The sequence below is a fragment of the Dipteris shenzhenensis genome, chromosome 12 (assembly GCF_047967505.1).
Source record: "Dipteris shenzhenensis isolate YYH24624 ecotype China chromosome 12, Dip_SZ_1.0, whole genome shotgun sequence".
NCBI classification, from domain to species: domain Eukaryota; kingdom Viridiplantae; phylum Streptophyta; class Polypodiopsida; order Gleicheniales; family Dipteridaceae; genus Dipteris; species Dipteris shenzhenensis.
In genome coordinates, this window is record NC_141607.1 from 12941151 (window position 1) to 12963637 (window position 22487).

Sequence of the window (22487 nt, forward strand, 5' to 3'; positions counted from 1 at the left end):
TCTGATACCATGTGAAGATAGTGGGAGAGAGGGAAGGAGTCTCACTTGAGGCTTTCTCACAAGCACAATGGGGGAATACACACAAAGGTGGAGGCTGAAAATAGTTTTCCTCTTCTTAGTTGTGAAAGCCAAAAGAACTCTAGTACAAAGAAATAGAAGAACCCTATATGTGGGTCTCAAACCAAACTCAACTAACTAAGGTGGCATACTAACTGAGCCACGAACTAGTGTAGATAAGGATAGCTATCATCCAGCTATTATTCGTGGGCGGTGTACCAACCGCATCTGTAGCTAACAAGTCGGTGACATAAATGCACAATGATCACCCTGGCATATCGCGAGTGGAGCTCGATATCTCAACATAAATCCTAAACCCTGAACCCTAAATCCTAAACCCTGTTGGGGATGAAACTTCACATGGCTCTTAGGCTACCCTAGACATACATCCACGCAAGATTTGGTCTCCAACTGATCTGGTTTGTGCCACGTGGAAGGTATAATGCATACATTTTTGCAAGCACGTTTTCAATGCTTAATGTTTACAATTACGACACACGACATTATTTTTAAAATACATTATGTATTAGATGTGTGAATTGAGATATTTGAAATTCAAAATCATACTCTTAATTTTAAATACACACATGGGGATGAAACTTCGCGCGGCTCTTAGGTTTAGTGTAATAATTGCAAGCATTGATATATACAAAATTCAATATGATATTCAAAATGATAAAGTTGGAACTTGAACACTTTTTCAATGCTTAATGTTTACAATTACTTCACATGGCATTCTTTTTTAAATACCTTATGTATTAGATGTGTGAATTGAGATATTCAAAATTCAAAATCATACTCCTAATTTTAAATGTTTATGTTACATTTAAACAAACTATAAACTGAGATAAACAAAGTGTGAAGAACATGATGAAAGTACGAAAATGCTCATACATCATAAAAGTAAGAACAATATCATGAAAGTACCAAAATGAATCTGTACATCATCATCATCATGCTGCAGAAGTGCATCCCTATACAAGAAATGTGTGAAGCCTAAACAATCATCCTGAATCAGAATCTGATAACTCCACATATGATCCTCTAGTGGAAAAAGATATGGCTATCACACTTTTGTCTCGTGTGGTCTTGGACAGCCAGTACTCAAAAATTGAATATGCATGGAAACTCATGAAAAGACAAGAGGCAATCACTGGGTACAATCTCCCCCCTCGAGGTGTGTGGCTTGTGATCCCACACCAAGATTATTTATAATATTGAAATAAGTGCATATGCCATTGATACAAAGTTACGTATTCATCTCTTGAACGCACCCTTTTACCATACTTTTCTCTTTATCACTCCTTTACTCACGATCTCAGCCAAAATTACATGCCAAAAAGTGGGATCCCTGCTTGTTTACTCCCATCCGTCCACGTCATTTCTTGTACTCAATAAACCAATTCACCATTAGTCAAATACTTAGCGAAATGATATACATCAAATATCAATGATTAGACAATTATGCTAAGTAATGGTCTTTACAAATGACTTCCCATTAATGTGAGTATTTCTTAATGGCATCACCCATGATACTTATTAATGGCACTTTAGTTAGGCGTCCCTGACTAAACCATTGAAGTATTAATAGAACCCCCGCCAGGTCTTGTGTGATCCTATAAATACTTTACATAATTTCGAACAAGAGTTTTGAAAAATACTTCTTGTAACATTCCCTCTTGCTTAAGGTACAACTGACCTCAGTTGTGATTTTGTTTATATGAGTTAAGGATATCAGGATGGTCTCAGAAAAATTGCTCAGGAAACCACTGTGCATTTTCTTTTGGATGATTTTTAAACTTCAATAAATAGGAGTTATAAATCTTTCCTTTGCGTGTTGTTCTTTGCTGAGCATCTAGAATAAAATCAGGCTCAAGAACCTCAACTTCATCCACAATTAAAGGTGGCTCTTCATAAATAGGATGCGTTGAAAGGTTTCAAGAAATGGATGTGAAAAACGTTATGAATCTTCCAATGATTAGGCAATTCCAAGCGATAAGTCAAATCATTTATCTTGGAAATAACTTTGAAAGGTCCATAAAATCTTGGTGCTAATTTTACTGCAGGGCATTTATCAACACTCTTTAAACGCCTCTTTTCAATTCGTAGAAGGACAAAATCTCCTTCTTTATACATCATATGTTGTCTTTTCTTGTTTGCTTGTTTAGTATACTTCTTGAGCTCTCTTGATGGCTTTAGTTACTTCTCTCATGATTTGATCATAATTTCTTGTAAGATCATCAACAGCTTCAATCTTTTGACTAATTCTTGTGATAGGAATTGGTAATAACTTTCCATATATTATTTTGAATGGGGCTCTTCCTGTAGCAGAATGGATTGTGTTGTCATAAGCAAATTGCAATAAATGCAAATACTTGTTTCAATTCTTGCCTTGAGAATCAGCATATATCCGTTGCATATCCAAGATAGTATTATTGGTTACTTCTGTTTGTCCATTTGCCTCAGGATGGAAAGCTAAAGTAAAATCCACTCCTTCTTTATACATCATATGTTGTCTTTTCTTGTTTGCTTGTTTAGTATACTTTTCTTGAGCTCTCTTGATGGCTTCCATTACTTTTCTCATGATTTGATCATAATTTCTTGTAAGATCATCAGCAGCTTCAACCTTTTGACTAATTCTTGTGATAGGAATTGGTAATAACTTTCCATATATTATTTTGAATGGGGCTCTTCTTGTAGCAGAATGGATTGTGTTGTTATAAGCAAATTGCAATAAATACAAATACTTGTCCCAATTCTTGCCTTGAGAATCAGCATATATCCGTTGCATATCCAAGATAGTATTATTGGTTACTTCTGTTTGTCCATTTGCCTCAGGATGGAAAGCTGAAGTAAAATCCGCTTTAGTGCCAAGGTTTTCAAATAAAGTCCTCCAAAAGGCACTACAAAACTTGGAATCTCGATCTGATGCTATAATTTTTGGTAATCCATGATGTGGGAAAACATATTTCAAATACATGTGTGCAGCTTGTAGTGGAGACAATGTTTTTTTCCAAGGCAAGAAATATGCTTGATTACTAAAGCGATCCACGATGGTCAGATCATGTTATTTTGATTAAAAGTCAAGGGAAATCCAGTAATAAAATCCATGGATATTTGTTCCCAGGAAAGGCATTAATAGTCCTGGTGTTTTTCCTTTGAAACATTTAATCTTTTGACAAATCAAACACTCAATATCTTGACTTAAAATGATATGACCCAAATATTCAATGCGATCTTGAAAGAATAGGCTCTTCTTAGGATTGATGTACAATTGATTTTCTTTTAAAAGAGAAAAAGTCAATTTCAAATGTTCCTTGTGATCTTCAATATTCTTGCTAAAGATCAATATGTCATCAAAGAACACCACTACACAGTGTTGATGCTTTAGAAAGATTCGGTTCATCATTCTATTAAAACTATCTGGAGTGTTGGTCAAACCAAATGACATAACCAAAAACTCGTAATGACCTGTTTGTGTTCTTTGTAAACATCTTCTTCCGTCATTCTAACTTGATGATAACCAGATTTAAGATCAATCTTGCTAAAAACTTTAGCTCCTCTTAACTTGTAAAGTAAATCATCTACTCTTGGAATTACCGATTCTTGACAGTGAGTTTATTAATTGCTCTATAGTCCACACACATCCTAAATGTGTCATTTTTCTTTTTCAGCACGATAACGGGAACTACTTGGTCTAATCAACTTCCTTTCCAACAATTCTTCTATTTGTCTTTGAATCTCCTTTCGTTTGTAAGATGTTTACTCAATATGGAGCTCTACAAGGAGATGAATTTCCAAGTAAAATTTCTATATGCAATGATGTTCAGGTCTAGACTTGGGTAAACTTGGGGCTAATTCGTCCAAGAAACAATCCGAAGATTGCGAGATAAAATCATCATTTGATTTAATTTGTGCGACCGTAATCGAATTAACCAAAACCAAAAATGAATTTTCACCTTTCCTAAAAGCCCTTTTAGCTTGTGTGTGATTCAACAAAGGATTCATTTCATTCTTTATTTGTCCCTTTAAACAAATTCTTCTATCATTATGTGTGATCCACATTTGGTGAGTGTTATAGTCAACATCAGAATTAAATTGATGTCGCCACCACGGCATTCCCAAAGTTATATCTTTTCCACTTAGAGGAGCCACTAAGAAATTTCTCTTTTCTTTATATGGATCAATCATGAGTTCTAAATCTTTTACTTCATTCAAACAATTATATCTAGTTCTAGTAAAAGCAGCTTTAACCTTATAATGTGTTGGTGAAACTTTAAGATTCATTGCTTTTACTAATCGTTCAGAAATGAAATCATGTGTACTTCCATCATCATGTAAAATAACAATTTCTTTCCCATTTGTTTTTTAACAAGGCATAAGGTGTAAACTTACCTAATCAGTTGAAACAAGTTCCCTTCTTCAAATCGGTCTTCTTTTCTTCTTTTGATTTGTCACGATCCTTCGAAGATGTGGTCGATGGCGTAAAATGAGAATACGGTTTGAACTTAAACTTCTTGTTTCTCTTTTGAAAAGAAACAAAAGGTTTATTCTTTTCTCCATCCTTGGGTATCCCGTTCTTTCTTTCAGAATTTATAGCAAGTGATATAGCCAAACTCAAGGAATGAGGATTAAACATGTTGACCTCGGATTTTATTTTAGCCCTAAGACAAGATACAAATTTCCTCTTTTGTTCTTTCTCATAAATCCTATCTATGGTTTGAAGTTGAATGAGAGATTGCCAGAATCTCTCAATATACAAAGCAACATTCTCTTTTTCTAATTGATGCAAACTATCCCATTGTTGATGGACTTTCGACTTGAATTGTGTCGGAAGAAAGTCTTTCTTTAATCTTTTCTTCAATTCCTTCCAAGTAGTTGGTCGTCTTTTATGGTTTTTGACCACATTCCACCATAGTGCCACATTGTCAACAAGATGATTAACAACACATTTAATTTTTTCTTTTTCAGGAAACCTTTCACCCTGGAAATAATCATCATGCTAGCTAATCCATGCTAAAATAATTTTTGCATATTTCTTCCCATCATATTTTTGGAAAGTAAAAGATTTCCCACTAATTTTATTTTCCTTCTTTTCTCTCAGTGCAGATTTAACAGCTTTACAAATCACTCCCTCAAAATCAGATCCTGAACTACTCTCATCTCTCACATGTCTCTTCCTTTTCTTTTTCTTAGTTCTCTCAAGCTCTTTCTCTAATTTCTCTCAATGATTTCTCTCTTGCAAAAGTTGAAGGTGAAGTGCATTAATTTGCTCTTGAACTGTTGGAGATGGTGGGAGATGCTGTGCCCTTTTGTGAAAGGGAATTTAAAAAAAAAAAACTCTATGAAACACTCAATAAAATAAATTTTACTCAATCATTTTACTTATCTCTTGTGCTCTCGCCACCCAAGTTGAGAGTGTCCACTAGCATTGCAAATCGTATTTGCTAAGATCCGCAATACCAACTTTATGATGCTATCAATGTGTGAGAGAGCCTTCTTGACGCTTAGTAACAAGAGCTTTACGGGTTTTGGATGTTATCGAATATGAAGTTGTTGAAGTAGAAGAGCCCCCAAAAATCAACTTGAAGAAAGCTGTCCGTTTGCTTGAGTTATGAGGGAAATAGTGAAAAAATGAGAGGGGGAGAGAGCTTTGATAAGTTGTTGAGGGCTTGATAACTTATCAGATAAGATCTCACTCTCTTATCACTGGAAAACTGCACTTATCATCTTCTTTCACATTTTATGAGCTTTTTCAACTATGATAAGTGCGTTTGAACCCACTCAACCGCTCCACCATAGATCAAACGGACTGGAGGAACGCATTCGGAGGGTTTTAAACCCTATACCCGGCTCCAGAGGCAGTTTCATCACACTAGAAGTCATAGAGCTTATCACCTTCTCTCCCGCGCACGCGCGACATAGATAGAGCTATATGCAAATATATATTTTTTGGCTCGACTGCTTTCCGTTTATTGGAGAGGCTTGGAGGGAACGCTAGGAGGGCATAAATATTAAGCAGAGAGATAGGAGTTGGAGAGGGAGGTATGAGAGAGAGAGAGAGAGAGAGAGAGAGAGAGAGAGAGAGAGAGAGAGAGAGAGAGAGATGGCCCATCATGGCAATCTTGAATAGAGAAGAGATTCTCTTTTTCTTCTCCAAAGGAATGACTTTAATCAAAGAGATAAGGGGGCCAAAAATTAAAACTCACTTTTACCACTCTCCCAAGTACCATTTGAACTCCTTGAAATCTGAGACGATAGCTGCTTGAGCTCTCTTCCCAACACTTCTTTGGAGAAGTACTTCCCAACTTCAAGTCCTCATGGAGCATAGCAAGTGCTCGGATACCACTGAAACATGAATTATAATTCTAACACATATAATAGCATCACTGGGTACAATCTCCTCCCTCGAGGTGTGTGGCTTATGATCCCATACCAAGAGTATTTATAATATTAAAATAAGTGCATGAGTTATTAAACAAAGTTAAGTACTCATCTCTTGAACATCATACTTTTCTCTTTATCACCTCGTACTCACGATCTCATCCAAAATTATATGCCAAAAAGTGGGAAGGCTTTTAAGCACTCTCCCTTGTCAAAAATGTAATGACTCTTGGCCATTTAATACATTTAATAGCACTAGCATAAAACCATGGCATTTAACCTTTATTCCTTTGAGCTTGTTTACTCCCATCCGTCCATGTCATTTATTGTACTCAATAAACCAATTCACCATTAGTCAAATACTTAGTGAAATGATATACATAAAATATCAATGATTAGCCAATTATGCTAAGTAATGGTCTTTACAAATGACTTTCCATTAATGTGAGTATTTCTTAATGGCATCATCCATGATACTTATTAAAGGCACACGTTTAGTTAGGCATCCCTGACTAAACCATTCAAGTATTAATAGAACCCCCGCCATGTTTGGTGTGATCCTATAAATACTTTACGTCATTTCGAACAAGAGTTTTGAGAAATACTTCTCGTAACAATATCACAAAGGTGAAATATGCGTTGGTGAATTAGAATGAGAAGCATATAATAGTGGTAACTAAGACAGTTGCTTTAAAAAGAAGACTATAAAGTTGACCTTGTTCGTTCTCATATTTGGCAACCTTGCTCATTCAGTGCTTCCATATAGTCACTACTATGTGGTGAAGTGCCCCATGGACTGGTGGTCCCCATCTTTGACCCACAACCCTTTAATCCATCTTTGACCCACAACCCTTCAACCCATCTGGTCCCCATCTTTGAGCCACAACCCTTCAACCCATTAGACTACGTTTGTAGCATAAAAAAGTACTCAAGTGGGCCCTATGAGTGGCTAATGTCAGTAGTTCAACTTGAGGTGATCCATGATGCGAATAGATGCCAAAAGACAAAAAGTGAAGATCGAAAGTTTGAGTTCAAGTGGATGTCTATGAGTTCAAGCTTAAAATAATTTAATAGTTAACCCAAATAAATCAATCAATCAATCCACGGACAAGCATAAGCTTAAAATTAATAGTTAACCCAAATAAACAAATAAATCAATCCATGGACAAGCATAGGTTAATTAACTGCTATGGTCTCGATAAAAAACAAGATAGGAATAAAGTAAAGTTGGCAGGTGGATTGTATAAAATAAGAAAGGAGAGGACCAAAAGAAGAACAAATCTGAAAATGAAGAAAGAGAGAGAGAGAGAGAGAGAGAGAGAGAGAGAGGGAGGGATTAAAGGAAAAGGCAAAGTACTTAAAGATTTTGAATAAGTACTTAAAGAATAAGACAAAAAAGGCAAAATGCAAGCCTGGCTTTCTGACGCCACCTTCTTTTTTTTCAGTTTCTTCATCTTCTGCTTCTTCATTTTCTTCCGATCTTCTTCTTCTTCTTCTTCTTCTTCAGCTTTTTCGCCTTTGCTTTGCTTGCATTTTTGCTCCTCGCATCAGCCGCCATGACTGTCGCCCAAGACGTTGCCAAGCTTGCCTTCAACACCGGCGGTAGTATCGCCAAATCCGACGTCTCTGCCGCCGCCAAATCGTGAGTCCCCTCCCCCCCCCCTCTCAGATCTTCACCTTTTGGTTTCCCTCCATTGCTCCCCCCTGGCACCCATGAAGGTACGTCCCAGGAGGGCCTGCGAGCTCCCGGGGTGCAGGAATCCAAGAGAGTGGTCCTATCTGCATGCGATCTTGCATGGATTCCCCTCCTTCCTACTGCATTTCCCTCCTCCTCTGCTCTTCCGAACTCGGCGTATTATGGCGTCAATCCACTGATTATCAGCTGTTTTTGTGAAGGTACGAAGACTATCATGCGTGTTACGGTGGAGAGGAGACGGAACGGAAAGCAAATTATGCCGACATGGTGAACTTTCAAACTTTGCAGTTCTGTATGCATGCATGGTGTTGTTTCGCCTAACTTATTCTTGGTTTGAAGACATTGTTCCAACTTCTTTGTGTCTCCATTCCCCCCTATCCTTTCCATTTAACGTGAAAATCAATAAACTAGTCGACGATCCAGGTGCGCTGACCATACCCGTCAAGCCTCGAAACTTTGATCAGACAAACAAATGATGTGTTATAATTGCGCAGCCATCAATCGAAAACACATTGTGCTTTGCGCAAAAATGGTGGGGTCAGAATTTGAATCTTGATAGTTAAAGCCATAACTAGCAATGACATCTACTCGCCTTTTCTCAAACCTTTGCAATTGTGCTTCCTTCATATTTGCGATCTCAGCTTTAATTCGCAATCAAGGTCGTTCGTTTTGCGATGAAAGCCTGTTTATTCTTCGTTGAAGCCCGTATTGAGGTCGGGGAGGAGCTCTCTAAGGCAAGAGTAGGAGGTGGAGATCCTCTTTTAGTGCCACCCTTTTTTTTCAAAGCCGTCTTAGTAGCCAGACGGCCTTCTAGTCGCTTGAAATGTCTTGAACAAGAGACTGAAGTCTTGCAACAGTTTGTGAAAAGGCCCACGGTACCCCTCCGACCACATTACAATACATCTGATATTAATCGGCTTCTAACTCTCATTGCCTCCACACGAACAAGTAGTTGATAACATCAAATTTTGGTTGAGTGGGCAACTTGGAAGCATTCGATAACCCATTTTCGTCTCTAGTATCATCTTACATTTGGCAACACTTGTGCCAAGTGACATGATTTCAAATTGATAATATCCCCTTCTAGTATCGAAAGCGGTTTTTGAGTTGGTCACATTGTATTTTTTTTGGGTGAAAATTTTCAAATTTGGTAAAATCTTGGCATCTCCAAGGATTTTTGGGGTGGCAAAATGGCTTCAAAATAAAAAATACAAACCAAAGATTTGACCAGGTATGAACTCTTAGATTGAAAGCATTTGCCGTCTCACAGAAAATTGCAGGCTTTTGAAGTGTTTTCCTTCAGCATGAAAGACAGTTTTTGCAAATTCTCCCTAAAGACTGCCCTTTTTGCAGCTAGACTTCATGTTCTGCTCTAGCTAGTCCTACGCTGGATATACGATAATCTCCAGATTATTGTAATAGTTAGATATACACCAGATTTCAGTTTCGAGACTGTGAGCATATTAGCATGCTCTGAAACAGGAGATGTGCTGATGCAAGATCATAATGCTAAGATACTTTGAAGAACAGCTCGATACAGAAGTGACTTGTGGTATATCTTTTTGCACAGAATTCCTCTGCTGTCTGCTGCTGTTAGTTAATGCGACAGTCTGCCTATGCTCCAAATTCCAATAGGAAATGATGAACATAGCCCAAAACAATTGCTTGGATGCCAAAATGTGCAGCAATTACTACTGTAAAAAGCTGTGAACGAGCAGAAGATGATGTACGCATATCATCATGGGTCCCTAAGAGCACCAGAGCTGAGGAATAATTTCAAACTTCGCAGACTTAAAAGGGTGCAAGTCAGGGACATCCCAAATCTATTGGGGATGCCAAATGATTATGGAAGAGCACTATGGCTGAAGTATAGTTTCACACCCCCCAGGTTCAAAGGGATTCTGGAAAGTCTCTGGCAAACAATTGAGTCTAATGGATTAATAGGTTGAACGAATGGAAGCCCGGGGCAATCCTAAATCCACAGAAATGCTAAAAAATACATAATTAATGTAGCTATCTAGCCTAGTTCTAGTCTAGAGTCCATAAGGCCCACTTTTCTGGCTTTTTGACATGCCTTTTAGTATAGAGTTGGCATCTTTTTGAAGCTACCAATTGATGAACATGAGTCTATGAAATCACAATAACCATCCCATGCATAGACATGATTGCAAAGGTTATATTAAGGCTGAAATGCCCTACTATAAACATTGTTTTGCATTCCTATTGGGTCCTTTTGTAGATTCCTAGTTCTCTCTTGCAAGGATGTTTAACAAGAACAGAGCTTTGGCCGTCTCCAAATCATTATATGGCCAGTGCTCCTCATTAATGCTAGTGTTAAGACTTCTATATTAAAAAATAAAATCTTATGGAACGAGCAGAGAGAATTTGTAGGTTGAAAAGGATGTCTTACTTGTTGAAAGTACTGTGCAGGTCAATAAATACTATGATTTGGCAACCAGCTTCTATGAATATGGATGGGGTCAATCTTTCCATTTTGCACACAGGTCTGCAAATATTGTTTCTTTTGATGTTTCTATTTATGTTTATTGTGGGATGCTTTGTGGCATTTTAATTAACCTTTTTCCTGCTCATTTATTTGATCACTTAATGTTGTTTTACAGGTTGAAATATGAATCTTTGCAGGAAAGCATCAAAAGGCATGAACATTACCTCGCACTTCGCCTTTGTTTAAGACCCGGAATGAAGGTACAGATGCATGTGCCATGCACGCACACACAGATACAGAATATATAAACATATAGGCATGCATAACGTACTTACATATTTACAGGCACCATACTCACTCCTAGCACAACATTCCGTCCTGAGACCAATGGCCAGTCTGAGAGGGTGAACCAAGGGTGGAGGAATACCTGAGGCATTTTTGCCATGATACTTAGAGGTCTTGGGGTAAACGGGGTTTGTTGAATTTTGCTTCAATAACACCATGCATTTATCTATTGGGATGAACCCGTTTGAGGCAATGTATCGGGTTAAAAGCTGGGATGCCTTCCACAAATTTAGACATGGATGTAAAAAGTCAGCAAACTTAGAAAGGATGGTGGCTTTTCTTCAATTGGCTTAAAAGAACAAAGAAGGTGATTCTGTGCATCTACGTCTTCACAAAAAGTGATATGCCTCGTTGAAGTGTAGAACCAAAGAAAGCTGGCTCAAATGTATTATGGCCCTTACAAAATCATCCGCAAGGTTGGAGAAGTAGCATATCAATTGGAGCCACCAACCTCTCAAGATCTCACAACCACCAGCACAAGCAAGGTCCTTTTAGTTTTCTGTTTTGGACAGCTTATCTCTTTCAGATCTAGTATGCAGAGCTGAAATGGCAACCACATAGTATTTTCCCATTCCCAACTCCGTGGAGAAAAAATTAGATGGACCTAACTATTCACTCTGGAAGATTAAGGTCAAGAGCCTCCTCACTTCATGTAGACATATGAAAGGTTATAGGTAGTGCTTTTCAAAATCCCTGGCCAACGGGAACGGATGCCATATCGGTACCGTGTAGCGCTTTTGCAGGCATGGGAAGAGTAGGAGGTAGATGCATTCTCTGTTTTGATCAAGACCACAAAGGACATTGTGGTTCTGCTGATGGCAGTTTACGCTTGTATACTAATGTGAACATAATTGTGGCTTTGCTTACTTGCTTATTCTCCCTTCCCCTCTCTCTCTTCTACTCTTTTTTTTTTGGATGTCTCTTACAAACTCCCTTCTTCCCTCTCTTGTGTTCTTTCACTCATTTTATAGGAACTTCTAATTTGTAAGATTGGATATATTCTAGTCTTATGAAGGTGTATATAGCGATTCCACTGATCCATTCGGTAGATAGTTCACATGTGTGAATTTTCCTGACTGAAAGATTGGTATGAATTGACAATTCCAAGAGAATAGTAAACCTCCAAAACCACTTCTATGCGCCAAAGCTTGGAGAAGGTTAAGAGGGTAAGGAGTTGCTCCTTAAGATTAAGGTGATCTTGGATTAGTTAGCCTCGTGGATGCGAACCTAGAAACATTTGGTGCTGCTTGTGTTGGGCACACTATTTCGTAGCTATAAAGGCTTTATCACAACACAAACCAAAGGTCAAAGTAGCAGCACAATGTCCTCTGAGGAGCTCGAAGCCATGGTATTGGAAGAAGTGTTGTGAATGAAGATGTATGATGGCACAGAAGCTACCAATAAGGCTTTCAATGCCTATGCAAAGAGTAAAGGGAAGCAAGGGTCACTAAGCAAAAAGAACGAATAGAATGAAGGGTCTTTAGATTTAGTAAAGAAGATTAAGTGTTTCTACTATAAAAGGGGGCATGACACCAAGTAGTACAAGAAGGTAGCGGTTGACAAGAAAGGCAACAAAGAGCACTCCAAGGAGGAGACAAAGAGCACAACAATGTGGTCATTGACAAAATGTGTCATTGACGAGTCGTTGCTCATCATTGAGTAGGTACCTATCATTGCAAATGTGGTATGTGAACCAAAGGAACATGGTATGGGGCCACGAGGCACATGACCAACAAACTGTAGTCGTACCAATTTATAATAGAAGGTCTTCAATCAACGGTGGTCGAGGTGTTGAGCGGAGGGAATCAATAGTGTTCCCTTCGTCACCAGGATAGGTGAGACTAAGGTATTATCTGATGTACATGTTTCTAAAATCTACAAGAATCTTCTCTCCGTTTTATGCTATCACTAGGAATGGAATGAAGGTAGAGTTTGATCATGAGCGTGTGATTGTATACGATCAAGTTTTTAATTGCAATATTAGTAAGCTAACGGTCTAGATGAAATGTGTGAGGAAGTAGCCCTAGGTTTTATGCATGGTGTCACCAACCTCTGCTATTCTCTCTTCACAGATCACGGGAGTAGCACCTTGATTTTCCACCCAGCCAATTCTGCCAAGACTTCCAAGAGAGAGAGATAGAGCTGTACACGAAATCACGAAAAAAAATCCCAATCCTTATCTTCTCTCACTAGCCTTGCCAGACCCCAAATCCCTAGATAGATCTAGATGCCACATGTCATCCATATAGGGCCTTCCTAATGCAACATTTCACCCCTCTCTTGGGATGCATTTAATTCCTTGCCCCTAGGCACAATCTTTGCACTAGGCCCTTGGTCTCAGATCTATCTAGTCTGGTGCTATCAGCCCTCACCTAGGACCTTGACATTAATCCCTCACGATCATTTACATAAAGCGCAAACACATATATTACAAAGATAGATCCTATAAGGGAAATGTCGACTGATTCTTCCGAGGTCATGCTACCTTGGCTAGAGCGTAACATTCCTTCCCTCTTCATTCATCAGCGTCCTCGATGATAAAGTCTGGGAACACTCTCCGCAACTGATATACGGATTCCCAGGTAGCTTTGGATAGAGGCTGACCATGCCATGCAACCAACACCGTGGGTATCTTCCGATTTCGTATTTGCATTGTTCCTCGGTCCAGGATTCTTGTTGGTTTGCGCCTTGCAATATCCTCTATCTCCTGAAACAAAACCACACCTTCGATTAGTGAGTCACCAGCATGTAAAAATTTCTTTAAACGTGAAACATGAAAAACCGGGTGCACCTTACACCCCTGTGGCAATTCTAATTTATAGGCTACATTGCCTATTCTCTTTAGAATTAACCACGGCCCACAGTATCGAGGTGATAACTTAGCACACTCTCCTGAAGTCAACGACTTCGAGTGCGAAGGAATTCTGAGAAAAACTTTTTCTCATTCTTCAAATACTCTTATAGACCGATTTTCATCCGCATACACCTTGGCTCTATCCATAGCCTGACGGATGTTAGCTCTCGCAAGTGCTAGCATCTCCCGCATCTGAACTATGAAGTTCGCGGCACTAGGCACTTTCTGAAGTACTCCAACTATAGTTGGATTGGCTGGCCTATAACCATAGTTCAGTTCAAACGGACTGAACCCAGTAGATGAATGTTTTCTATCATTGTAGGCAAACTCCAACAATGGCAACCACTTGTCCCATGTATGTTGCCTCAATGACACATATGCCCTCAGCATATCCTCTAAAGTCTGGTTGACTCTCTCCGTCTGACCATCCGTCTCAGGATGATTACCACTACTCATTCCCAACTCAGTCCTTAGTGTCTCAAATACCGCTGTCCAAAAGTGACCGGTAAACCTGACATCTCTGTCTGACACTATGGATCTAGGCAATCCATGCAGACGAAATATATGTCTAATAAACAAATCCGCTACTTGCGGGGCACTAATAGACTCTCTAGTCGGAATGAAGTGAGCCATCTTGGTTAGACGATCAACCACCACAAGGATAGAATTATACCCTCCTTGTGTTGCAGGTAGCCCTACAATAAAATCCATGGAAATGCTCTTCCACTTGCTTAGTGGTATTTCCAAGGGCTGTAAAAGTCTGGGTGGCTTCACCCGCTCGGCCTTACTTACCTGACACGAGAAACACCGTGTCACATATTCATGAATATGCTTTTTCATCTTTGGCCAAAAGAGATCTCGCTTCACGAGATCATATGTCTTCTCGACTCCTGGATGTCCCGCACACGGGCTATCATGGCATTGTCGAATGACTCTCTGCCTGAGATCATTCTGACCAGGTACTACAACCTTGCCATTTCTAACTAGCATACCATCCCTTATGGTATATCTTGCATAAGTTTGGCCTTTTCTGGATGCCAGGTCATCCTTTTCATTTTCCCCGGGTTTTAACACACGAGCCTTAGGCCATAAGCTCTGGACAAACTCGTCCACCTTCTGAGTTTCTCTGATCTCGGTCATTAGAGCACTCTCTAATACCGTGAAACTCAGGTTGTGCATAATGCGAGACAACGCATCAGCTACCTTATTTGTCTTTTCCTCTTCGGTACCGAATCGTTAAATTAAACTCCTGCATGAGCTCTGCCCACCTAGCTTGGCGGACCCTCAAGTCAGGCTGTTTACAGAAATGTTTCAGAGTATCATGATCCACATCCACATAAAACTCTGAACCATACAGAGAATGCCTCCATGTTTTCAAAGCATGGATAACAGCATACAACTCCAATTCATGAGTTGGCCAATTCCTTTGAGAGGGAGAAAGCTTCTTGCTTTCAAAGGCTACTGGCCTTCCCTCTTGAAGGAGAACTGCTCCTACCGCAATGCCACTTGCATCGGTTTCTAGGAACAACGGTTTCTGGGGATCAACTATCTTTAACACCGGTAGTGAGACCACAGCTTGTTTTATGGTGTTAAAACTTTCTTGTTGATTCTGTCCCCAAATAAAAGGTACTTTATCTGAGGTCAGAGCAGTCAATGGCGATACTATTTCGGAATATCCTTTGATATGCCTTCTATAAAACTGTACAAATCCCAAGAATGATCGCAACGCGGTCAGACTCTGAGGGATTGGCCAAGTTAGTATCGCAGCCACTTTCTTCGGATCCATTTCTACCCCCTGTGGAGTAATTATGAACCCTAAATACTCAAGCCTAACCATACACAGTATAGTTTTCTTTTTATTCACGTAAAGACTGGCTTTCCTCAAAGTACTGAACACTATCCTTAAGTGTTCACAGTGCTCAGTAACACTTTTACTGAATATCAAAATATCGTCAATAAAATGTACTACGAACTTTCCGATATACGGACGTAGTAAATCGTTCATAAGCATGACGAAGGTCGCTGGAGCATTGGTTAGTCCGAAGGGCATTACCAAAAACTCATAATGACCAAACTTGCTTCTAAAAGCGGTTTTATGCACATCCTCGGCCCTAATCCGGATCTGATGATAGCCGCACTTAAGATCTATCTTGCTGAAAATCACGGCTCCATGTAATGCATCTAGCAAATCATCAATCCGAGCCATCGGATACCTGTGCTTAACAGTGATATTATTCAATGCTCTGTAATCTATACAGAGGCGAAACGTATCATCCTTTTTCCTCTTTAATATCACTGGTGAAGCAAAAGGTGAGAAACTTGGTTGAATCTGCCCCAACTTGAGGTATTCTTCCAGTTGCCTACGCACCTCCGCTTCTTCAGTAAAACTCATTCTATAGGGAGGTCTATTTATAGGTTCTGCCCTCGGGATCAGTTCAATCTTATGCTGAACTTTCCGCTCTGGAGGTAACCCATAAGGTAATTCATCCCTAAAACATTCAGAGAACTCCTCTGTTATAAGATTAGCCAGCTTGGCCATCTCATCACTTTGCGTAACATCAGTGCTAGCCGAAGACTCATCCACCGACTCTACCGATGATGTGCAAAGGTATAAAGACTCTACTTGAGCCTTTCTGATTTCCATCACGGAAACCAACGGTCCCTGAGGTATATCTCTTTCACCTCGCAAGACATAAAGCACATCATTCATCTTGAATTGATATACGTGCTTTTTCCAATCAATGGCTGGATTCTTCCTAGAATGCCACGCCATTCCCAGGGCTATATCCGCATGAGCAAGCTTGGTTATTTCAAAATCAAGCTTCTCAGCATAGTCCTGAATCCGAAGCTCCAACTGGGTAACCCTTTGGTCCCATACTTCAGTTGAACTTCCATCAGCCATCTTGACTGTGTACGCATAGTCAGATGGACTTGTCTTTAATTTCAGCCTCTTCACGAGCTTGGAGTTAATCACATTGTGAGTTGACGCTGAGTCAAACAACACAATGACATCATGACTGGCCACTTGCCCTTTCATTTTGATTAACTCCGTATCATTGAAGGCTGTATACCCCGTTGCTGCGGGCTTAGATAGGATGTTATCAGGTGCACTCGTCACTAACTTAGTAACAGACACACAGAACAAACAAGGTACTAACCTCTGAGAAGATCCCGCTAGCTGAATCTGCATCTCTTCCGCTCTGGGACTTCCCTGCATCTCCACGTCGCACTCTGAGATCACCATCTCAGCCATCCGACGATCTTTATTACGTGGACAATCTCTCCACTGATGAGGTTGAAGGCAACCAAAGCATAAGTCTTCTCTCCTCGCTTTTTCCCGCTGTTCTGGGTTCAAGGGAGACTTAGACCAAGCCCGGGCTGCCATTGGAGTTACTTTTCTCTTCATTCCAATGGTGGTACTTGGTTTAGGAGTTTCAGCCGGTCTCGCCTGCTTGGCTTGACCACTCGGCTGCGAACCACTCCCTCTACTAGTCCACTTCTTCTTAAACCCAGATTTCTTCGGATACCCATACTGGGTTCCGACCTGTGCAAACCCACTTGGCTTGCTGCCCTTGGCATCCTCGTAGTTCAGGGCTATAGCTATTGCATCATCTAGCGTGTTCGCGTACTTAGCCCGAACTTCCATTTTTATTCGATCATTCAATCCAAATATGAAATCTTTCACTTGGATTGATTGAGGCAGGGGTTCGTCAACCTTCATTACACTCTCTCGAAACTTATTAGTGTATTCTGCCACTGATAAATTTCTCTGACGCAGGTTCCTATATTGATCCCAAGCTCGGGATGCCTCGTCAGGAGGTAAGAAGTGTTTCCTGAACTCTCTTTTAAACCCCTCCCAGGTAGTGGATGCTATGCCATCTTTTTGTTGTTTAATCCACCACCGATCCGCAGCCTCACTAAACATATGGGTGGCCTCGCGGATCTTTTTGATGTCATTTCTGATCTCACAAATGGCGAACGCCTCGTCCCATTTGTGTAGCCAGGTCTCAATGACATCGGAGCTACGGTCGTTCATCCGACCAGAATACTTTTCCGGTCTGTAATTAGCAATATTTGGCACTTTAGCCTTCCTAGGCTCGACCGTATGGACACTAGACTCCAGTTCCATTGGAGCCTTTCCCTTCTCCTCTCGAGAAGGTCTGGCAGACATACTCTGTAGCACTCTCCTAAGTTCAGATTGCCCTGCGTTGGCTTGTAATTGCTGCGCTAACAACTGTTGCAAGGCATCTTCCAGCAATGCAATCCTGCCAGATAAAGTGTGAGCTACTGGGCGCGATCCCTGTTGGGTCGGCCGGACTCCTGATTCACCAAGGTCCCTCCTGGAAGCCCCTTCTTCTGCTTCCATTTGTTCAGTAGGTGTTTTGGTTTGGGGTTTAAAAAAAAAAAAAAAAAAAAAAAAACACCCCTAAAACACTGTACTTACAAACTGACACAATTCCCTATACTAGGGAATACCTGCAATCTGACGACTATACTGACCAAGTATTTGACACAAGCATATATCACAATATACCCCAAACCACTTTCCCTGTACTAGGGAAATTCCTGCATCAAACTGACTTGAGCGCACAGGCTCAATCTGAAAGGCAGTCCACGAAAATTTTATTTTTTTCCACTTTAGATTCCCTTCTGTTGTAGAAATAAATGAACTGTAAATTGAAATTTTGCGCAGGAAGAAAAAGAGCTGCTCCCTGGTGGTTCGCTCCAGGTCCATCACGGACTCACACGACCTTCGGATAGATGCCTGCTCACGCAACGGTCAACCCGTCACTGCACGTCGACCAGCCCGCCATCAACCTGTCACTGCTCACGGGCCGCTGCGAGAGCGCCACAGTCCTTGTTCGTGGGCGTCGCCGAGTTACCAGCGGTTCCACCCACCTACGGGACCCCCAGGCTCAAGCCTCAATTCAAAAGCCTGCGTTCGCCAATTCGTAGGCCCCCACGTTCCTGCGCTCCGTCGTTCTGCATAGCCCAATCGTGGGTCCACGTGAGCGCCGCGATTGCTTCGTCACCAGCTACCGTTCGTCACGTTTCCGTGCCAGACCTTGCGCTGATCCGCAGTCAATCAAAGACTGCCCACGTCGAAGGACCTTCTTGTCATTCAATACTTGCTTGCGTAGGCTCGTTCGTAGCTCAGCACACTTCTTTATATCCGCATCGTACTTGTTCCGTCAATCAGCTGCTTCGTTCAGTGCGTCGTCGTAATACTTTTGCAATTGAAACGCGTTGTTTCGTGCATCTCTCAAGTCCGACTCAGCTGTCCAAATTCGTTGGACGAAAAAGAAGCCAATGATCATGAGGACGATCAAACCAAGGAGCCTACAGAACCCAAGCCTTCCCCTACACAACCTGGCTCTGATACCAATTGTCACCAACCTCTGCTATTCTCTCTTCACAGATCACGGGAGTAGCACCTTGATTTTCCACCCAGCCAATTCTGCCAAGACTTCCAAGAGAGAGAGATAGAGCTGTACACGAAATCACGAAAAAAAATCCCAATCCTTATCTTCTCTCACTAGCCTTGCCAGACCCCAAATCCCTAGATAGATCTAGATGCCACATGTCATCCATATAGGGCCTTCCTAATGCAACATTTTACCCCTCTCTTGGGATGCATTTAATTCCTTGCCCCTAGGCACAATCTTTGCACTAGGCCCTTGGTCTCAGATCTATCTAGTCTGGTGCTATCAGCCCTCACCTAGGACCTTGACATTAATCCCTCACGATCATTTACATAAAGCGCAAACACATATATTACAAAGATAGATCCTATAAGGGAAATGTCGACTGATTCTTCCGAGGTCATGCTACCTCGGCTAGAGCGTAACACATGGTATGTCGGTGTTAAGGCAAGCTACTATTGGACCAAAAGCTCTTTTTTTTTTTGAGATGAGTGCAGGAAGAGGTCTAGCGAGATCTGATTTGAAACTTTGGCACAACAAGATAGGCGGAATAGACATGGAGATTTCCATGCATAAGGTGGAATTGAACTCCACATTGGGACGTATTAAAATAAGGAGGACAAAGGCTTGATCATCTTTTGTTTTTGTTTTAGGATACTTGATCATAGTAAGATACATTTTATGTGGATATAAAAGGTCACATTAGTTTTGTTAAAAATTCAAAATTAGAGAGCTTTGTAAACTAAGTGACATACTAGGAACAGGGGCATTGATGAGGAAGATGACATCGCTTCTAGCTAGAGAAGATACATTTAATCAATGCAAAGTATTGAGCGGGCAAGCAAGGGTGTCAACTGGTACTTTTGTCATGTAGTTCTTATAGTCAATAAATTCATTGCCAATCCTGATGAAGAAGGCACTAAGGTTTTAAAAGCTTTCTTTGTCAGACATGATACACTAAATAGAAGCTATAGATGGGGATTTTGCTATTTTCTCTATCACTTTTTGTAATCTAGCATGACATTATTCACATCCTTATGGCCAGGTGGGGTAGGATCTAAGGCTCCTCATGCATTGCTACGGTAAGGATAGCGACTTCTATGAGAGTGGGGCCTTTCACATATATTGTCACAATGCCCTATGCCCTCATGGCATTTCCACTTTCCAGATTGGTTGCGATAGCTTCATGTCTTTTCTACATGATTTTGCATGAGGTCTTTATGGGACTTTCTATATTTCGGTCATACTTCGTAGTTTATTTTTTTGCAAAAAAAGATTAAATAATAAAATCTACAAAGTGCCATGTTTCAAGGAGACATGACCGGAAAACGGTCTTATAGAGAGGCCCATCTATAGTCGATTTTGGACTTCCATTTTTTTCCAGGTTTCCAAGCATTAGTACGATTTTGTATTGTAAATATGTATAGGTGTGGAAATATATGTAGTGCTATAGTTATTATGGTGTGCTTGTATGTGTAGTTTGTGCATTGTTTGTTGTCAATCTCTCTTTTTTTGCAGCATTATTGAACATCCTAGAGTTTGGATGTGTTTGTGGCATGATATTTTATGCTTTGAGGTTTATAGTGTGAGGGCCTATAAGGATGAAATTATTAATCGTTGATGTTGAAGCTAGGAACTCCATAGTATGTTTACTATTATGCCACGTATTTCTTGCAATAATGCAAATTCCTAATAATTAGTTTTGGAGGGCAAAGGACGGGTTGAAAAGAAGCAATTAATCTAGTGTGAGGGGAGGGGAAAGAGGAGAGGGCGCACTTAAACTAAGGGAGAGACCAAGGGATTCAATGAGAGTGCGGCAGTAATGAAGGGAAAGAGAATCCATCACACGTGGGAGAGAGGGTAGTGTAATGCTCAAACGAGATAATATGACCTCAGAAGGGTCAGTGGACATTTTGTTTTAGAGGACCAGCTTTTGTATTATATTTTAGTGTGCTTCAAGTATATGGTTAAAGAAATCAATGTCAAGGTCCTTGGTGAGGGTGAAATGGTGCAAACTAGGTGGTTCTAAGGCTAGGGGCTTAGGTGCACCAAATATGTGTGAAAGCCAAGGGGCAATTGTAGAAAATGTACTCGAAGAGGGGTAAAATGGTGTACCAAGAATGGGCCTCAAAATGTTGACATGTGGCAAGTAGAACCATCTAGGGAGCTGTGGGCTCTATTGTATGCATGTAGGAAGAAGAAGTCATATAATCTTACATTTATGCTACACAAAGGTTGCCTGGGTGGTACAAGCAAGCACCATCGCTCGTGATTTGGAGAACTGAGTTCACAGTTTCATGTTTTGGTTTTGTACGTTTATATTTAGTATGAGAGCCTCAGATCGACGAAGAGGTTTTGGAAAGCGTTGTGTTGGTTATTTGCGAGTGAAAATTCGAGTGGGTGCTTTGCTACTATAGTACAGAGTGCAGATTGATTCGTCGCGTGGTCCACCCACGCCTGCACGTTTTGGTTAGTTCAAATTTCCGCCTAGTAATTAGTAATGGTAGCCATGGCAGTTCCATATGGAAGTTTGGTCTGACTCGAGGAGTATTTTGCTAGACAGACAATCATGAATTAATTTTGGGTAGTCGAGAACCATTCTGGCCCACGAGTTTTTAGTGACGGTTCGCGTGTTGAGAGACGGTGATGCTTCCATACTGTAGAAAAACTTTCACCGCCATATGCTCACAACAAGCAGCTGAAGCATAGCTTCACCTTATTGGTGTGCGTCTTGGCTAGAGGACCTTGCTTTGGACGTCTTGAGCAGCTTTTTGGAAAGGGAAATACAGATTGTGTTCCGTGTATGTGATTCGAGGTGCCAAACGAGCAAATCAACGCTTGGGTAGCTTCTGGATTTGCGACCACAACGATCAATATTCTTTTATAAAAGTTTTGAGTCCTGCAAAAATTGTGACAACAATGCTGCCATCTCAGGATGATGCTGTTGATTTGTTCAGCTTACATGACCAGGATTATTGGAGCAAATGCAAGAAACACTGAAGTCGTCCCTGCTTTTATCCTTTGGTGCTGATGTTAACCTCCCAAACGCATTGGGAGACACTCCATTACACTGGGCTTGGTCTTCAAACAGCAGCACCACGTCGTGCAGGAGTTGTGTGGGGATGCTAGGGTGAGGAAGTGGAAGGGTGTTACTCTTTAACTCGGACATGAGATTGCAATCAAGACAAAGTGGTGATCAGAATAGGAGCGAAAAAGTGATTAGGGAGCTTTCTCTCTTTATTTCAATTTCAGTTTGTTTGTCCTTCAAAACCTCTGAGTTCC

The 22487-nt window shown here is 40.6% G+C and overlaps 1 protein-coding gene across 1 annotated transcript in view; it reads left to right on the forward strand.

Annotated features, from left to right (window-relative positions):
• Nucleotides 1-7889: 7889 nt before the first annotated feature.
• SMT1 (sterol methyltransferase 1) overlaps nucleotides 7890-22487 on the forward strand; it is an 86769-nt gene continuing 72171 nt past the window's right edge. Inside the window, exons 1-4 of the mRNA XM_087382556.1 lie at nucleotides 7890-8083; nucleotides 8338-8404; nucleotides 10568-10641; nucleotides 10759-10843. Of these exons, the coding sequence (XP_087238682.1) occupies nucleotides 7998-8083; nucleotides 8338-8404; nucleotides 10568-10641; nucleotides 10759-10843 (312 nt within the window). The 5' untranslated portion in view covers nucleotides 7890-7997. The remainder of the gene's footprint in view (nucleotides 8084-8337; nucleotides 8405-10567; nucleotides 10642-10758; nucleotides 10844-22487) is intronic.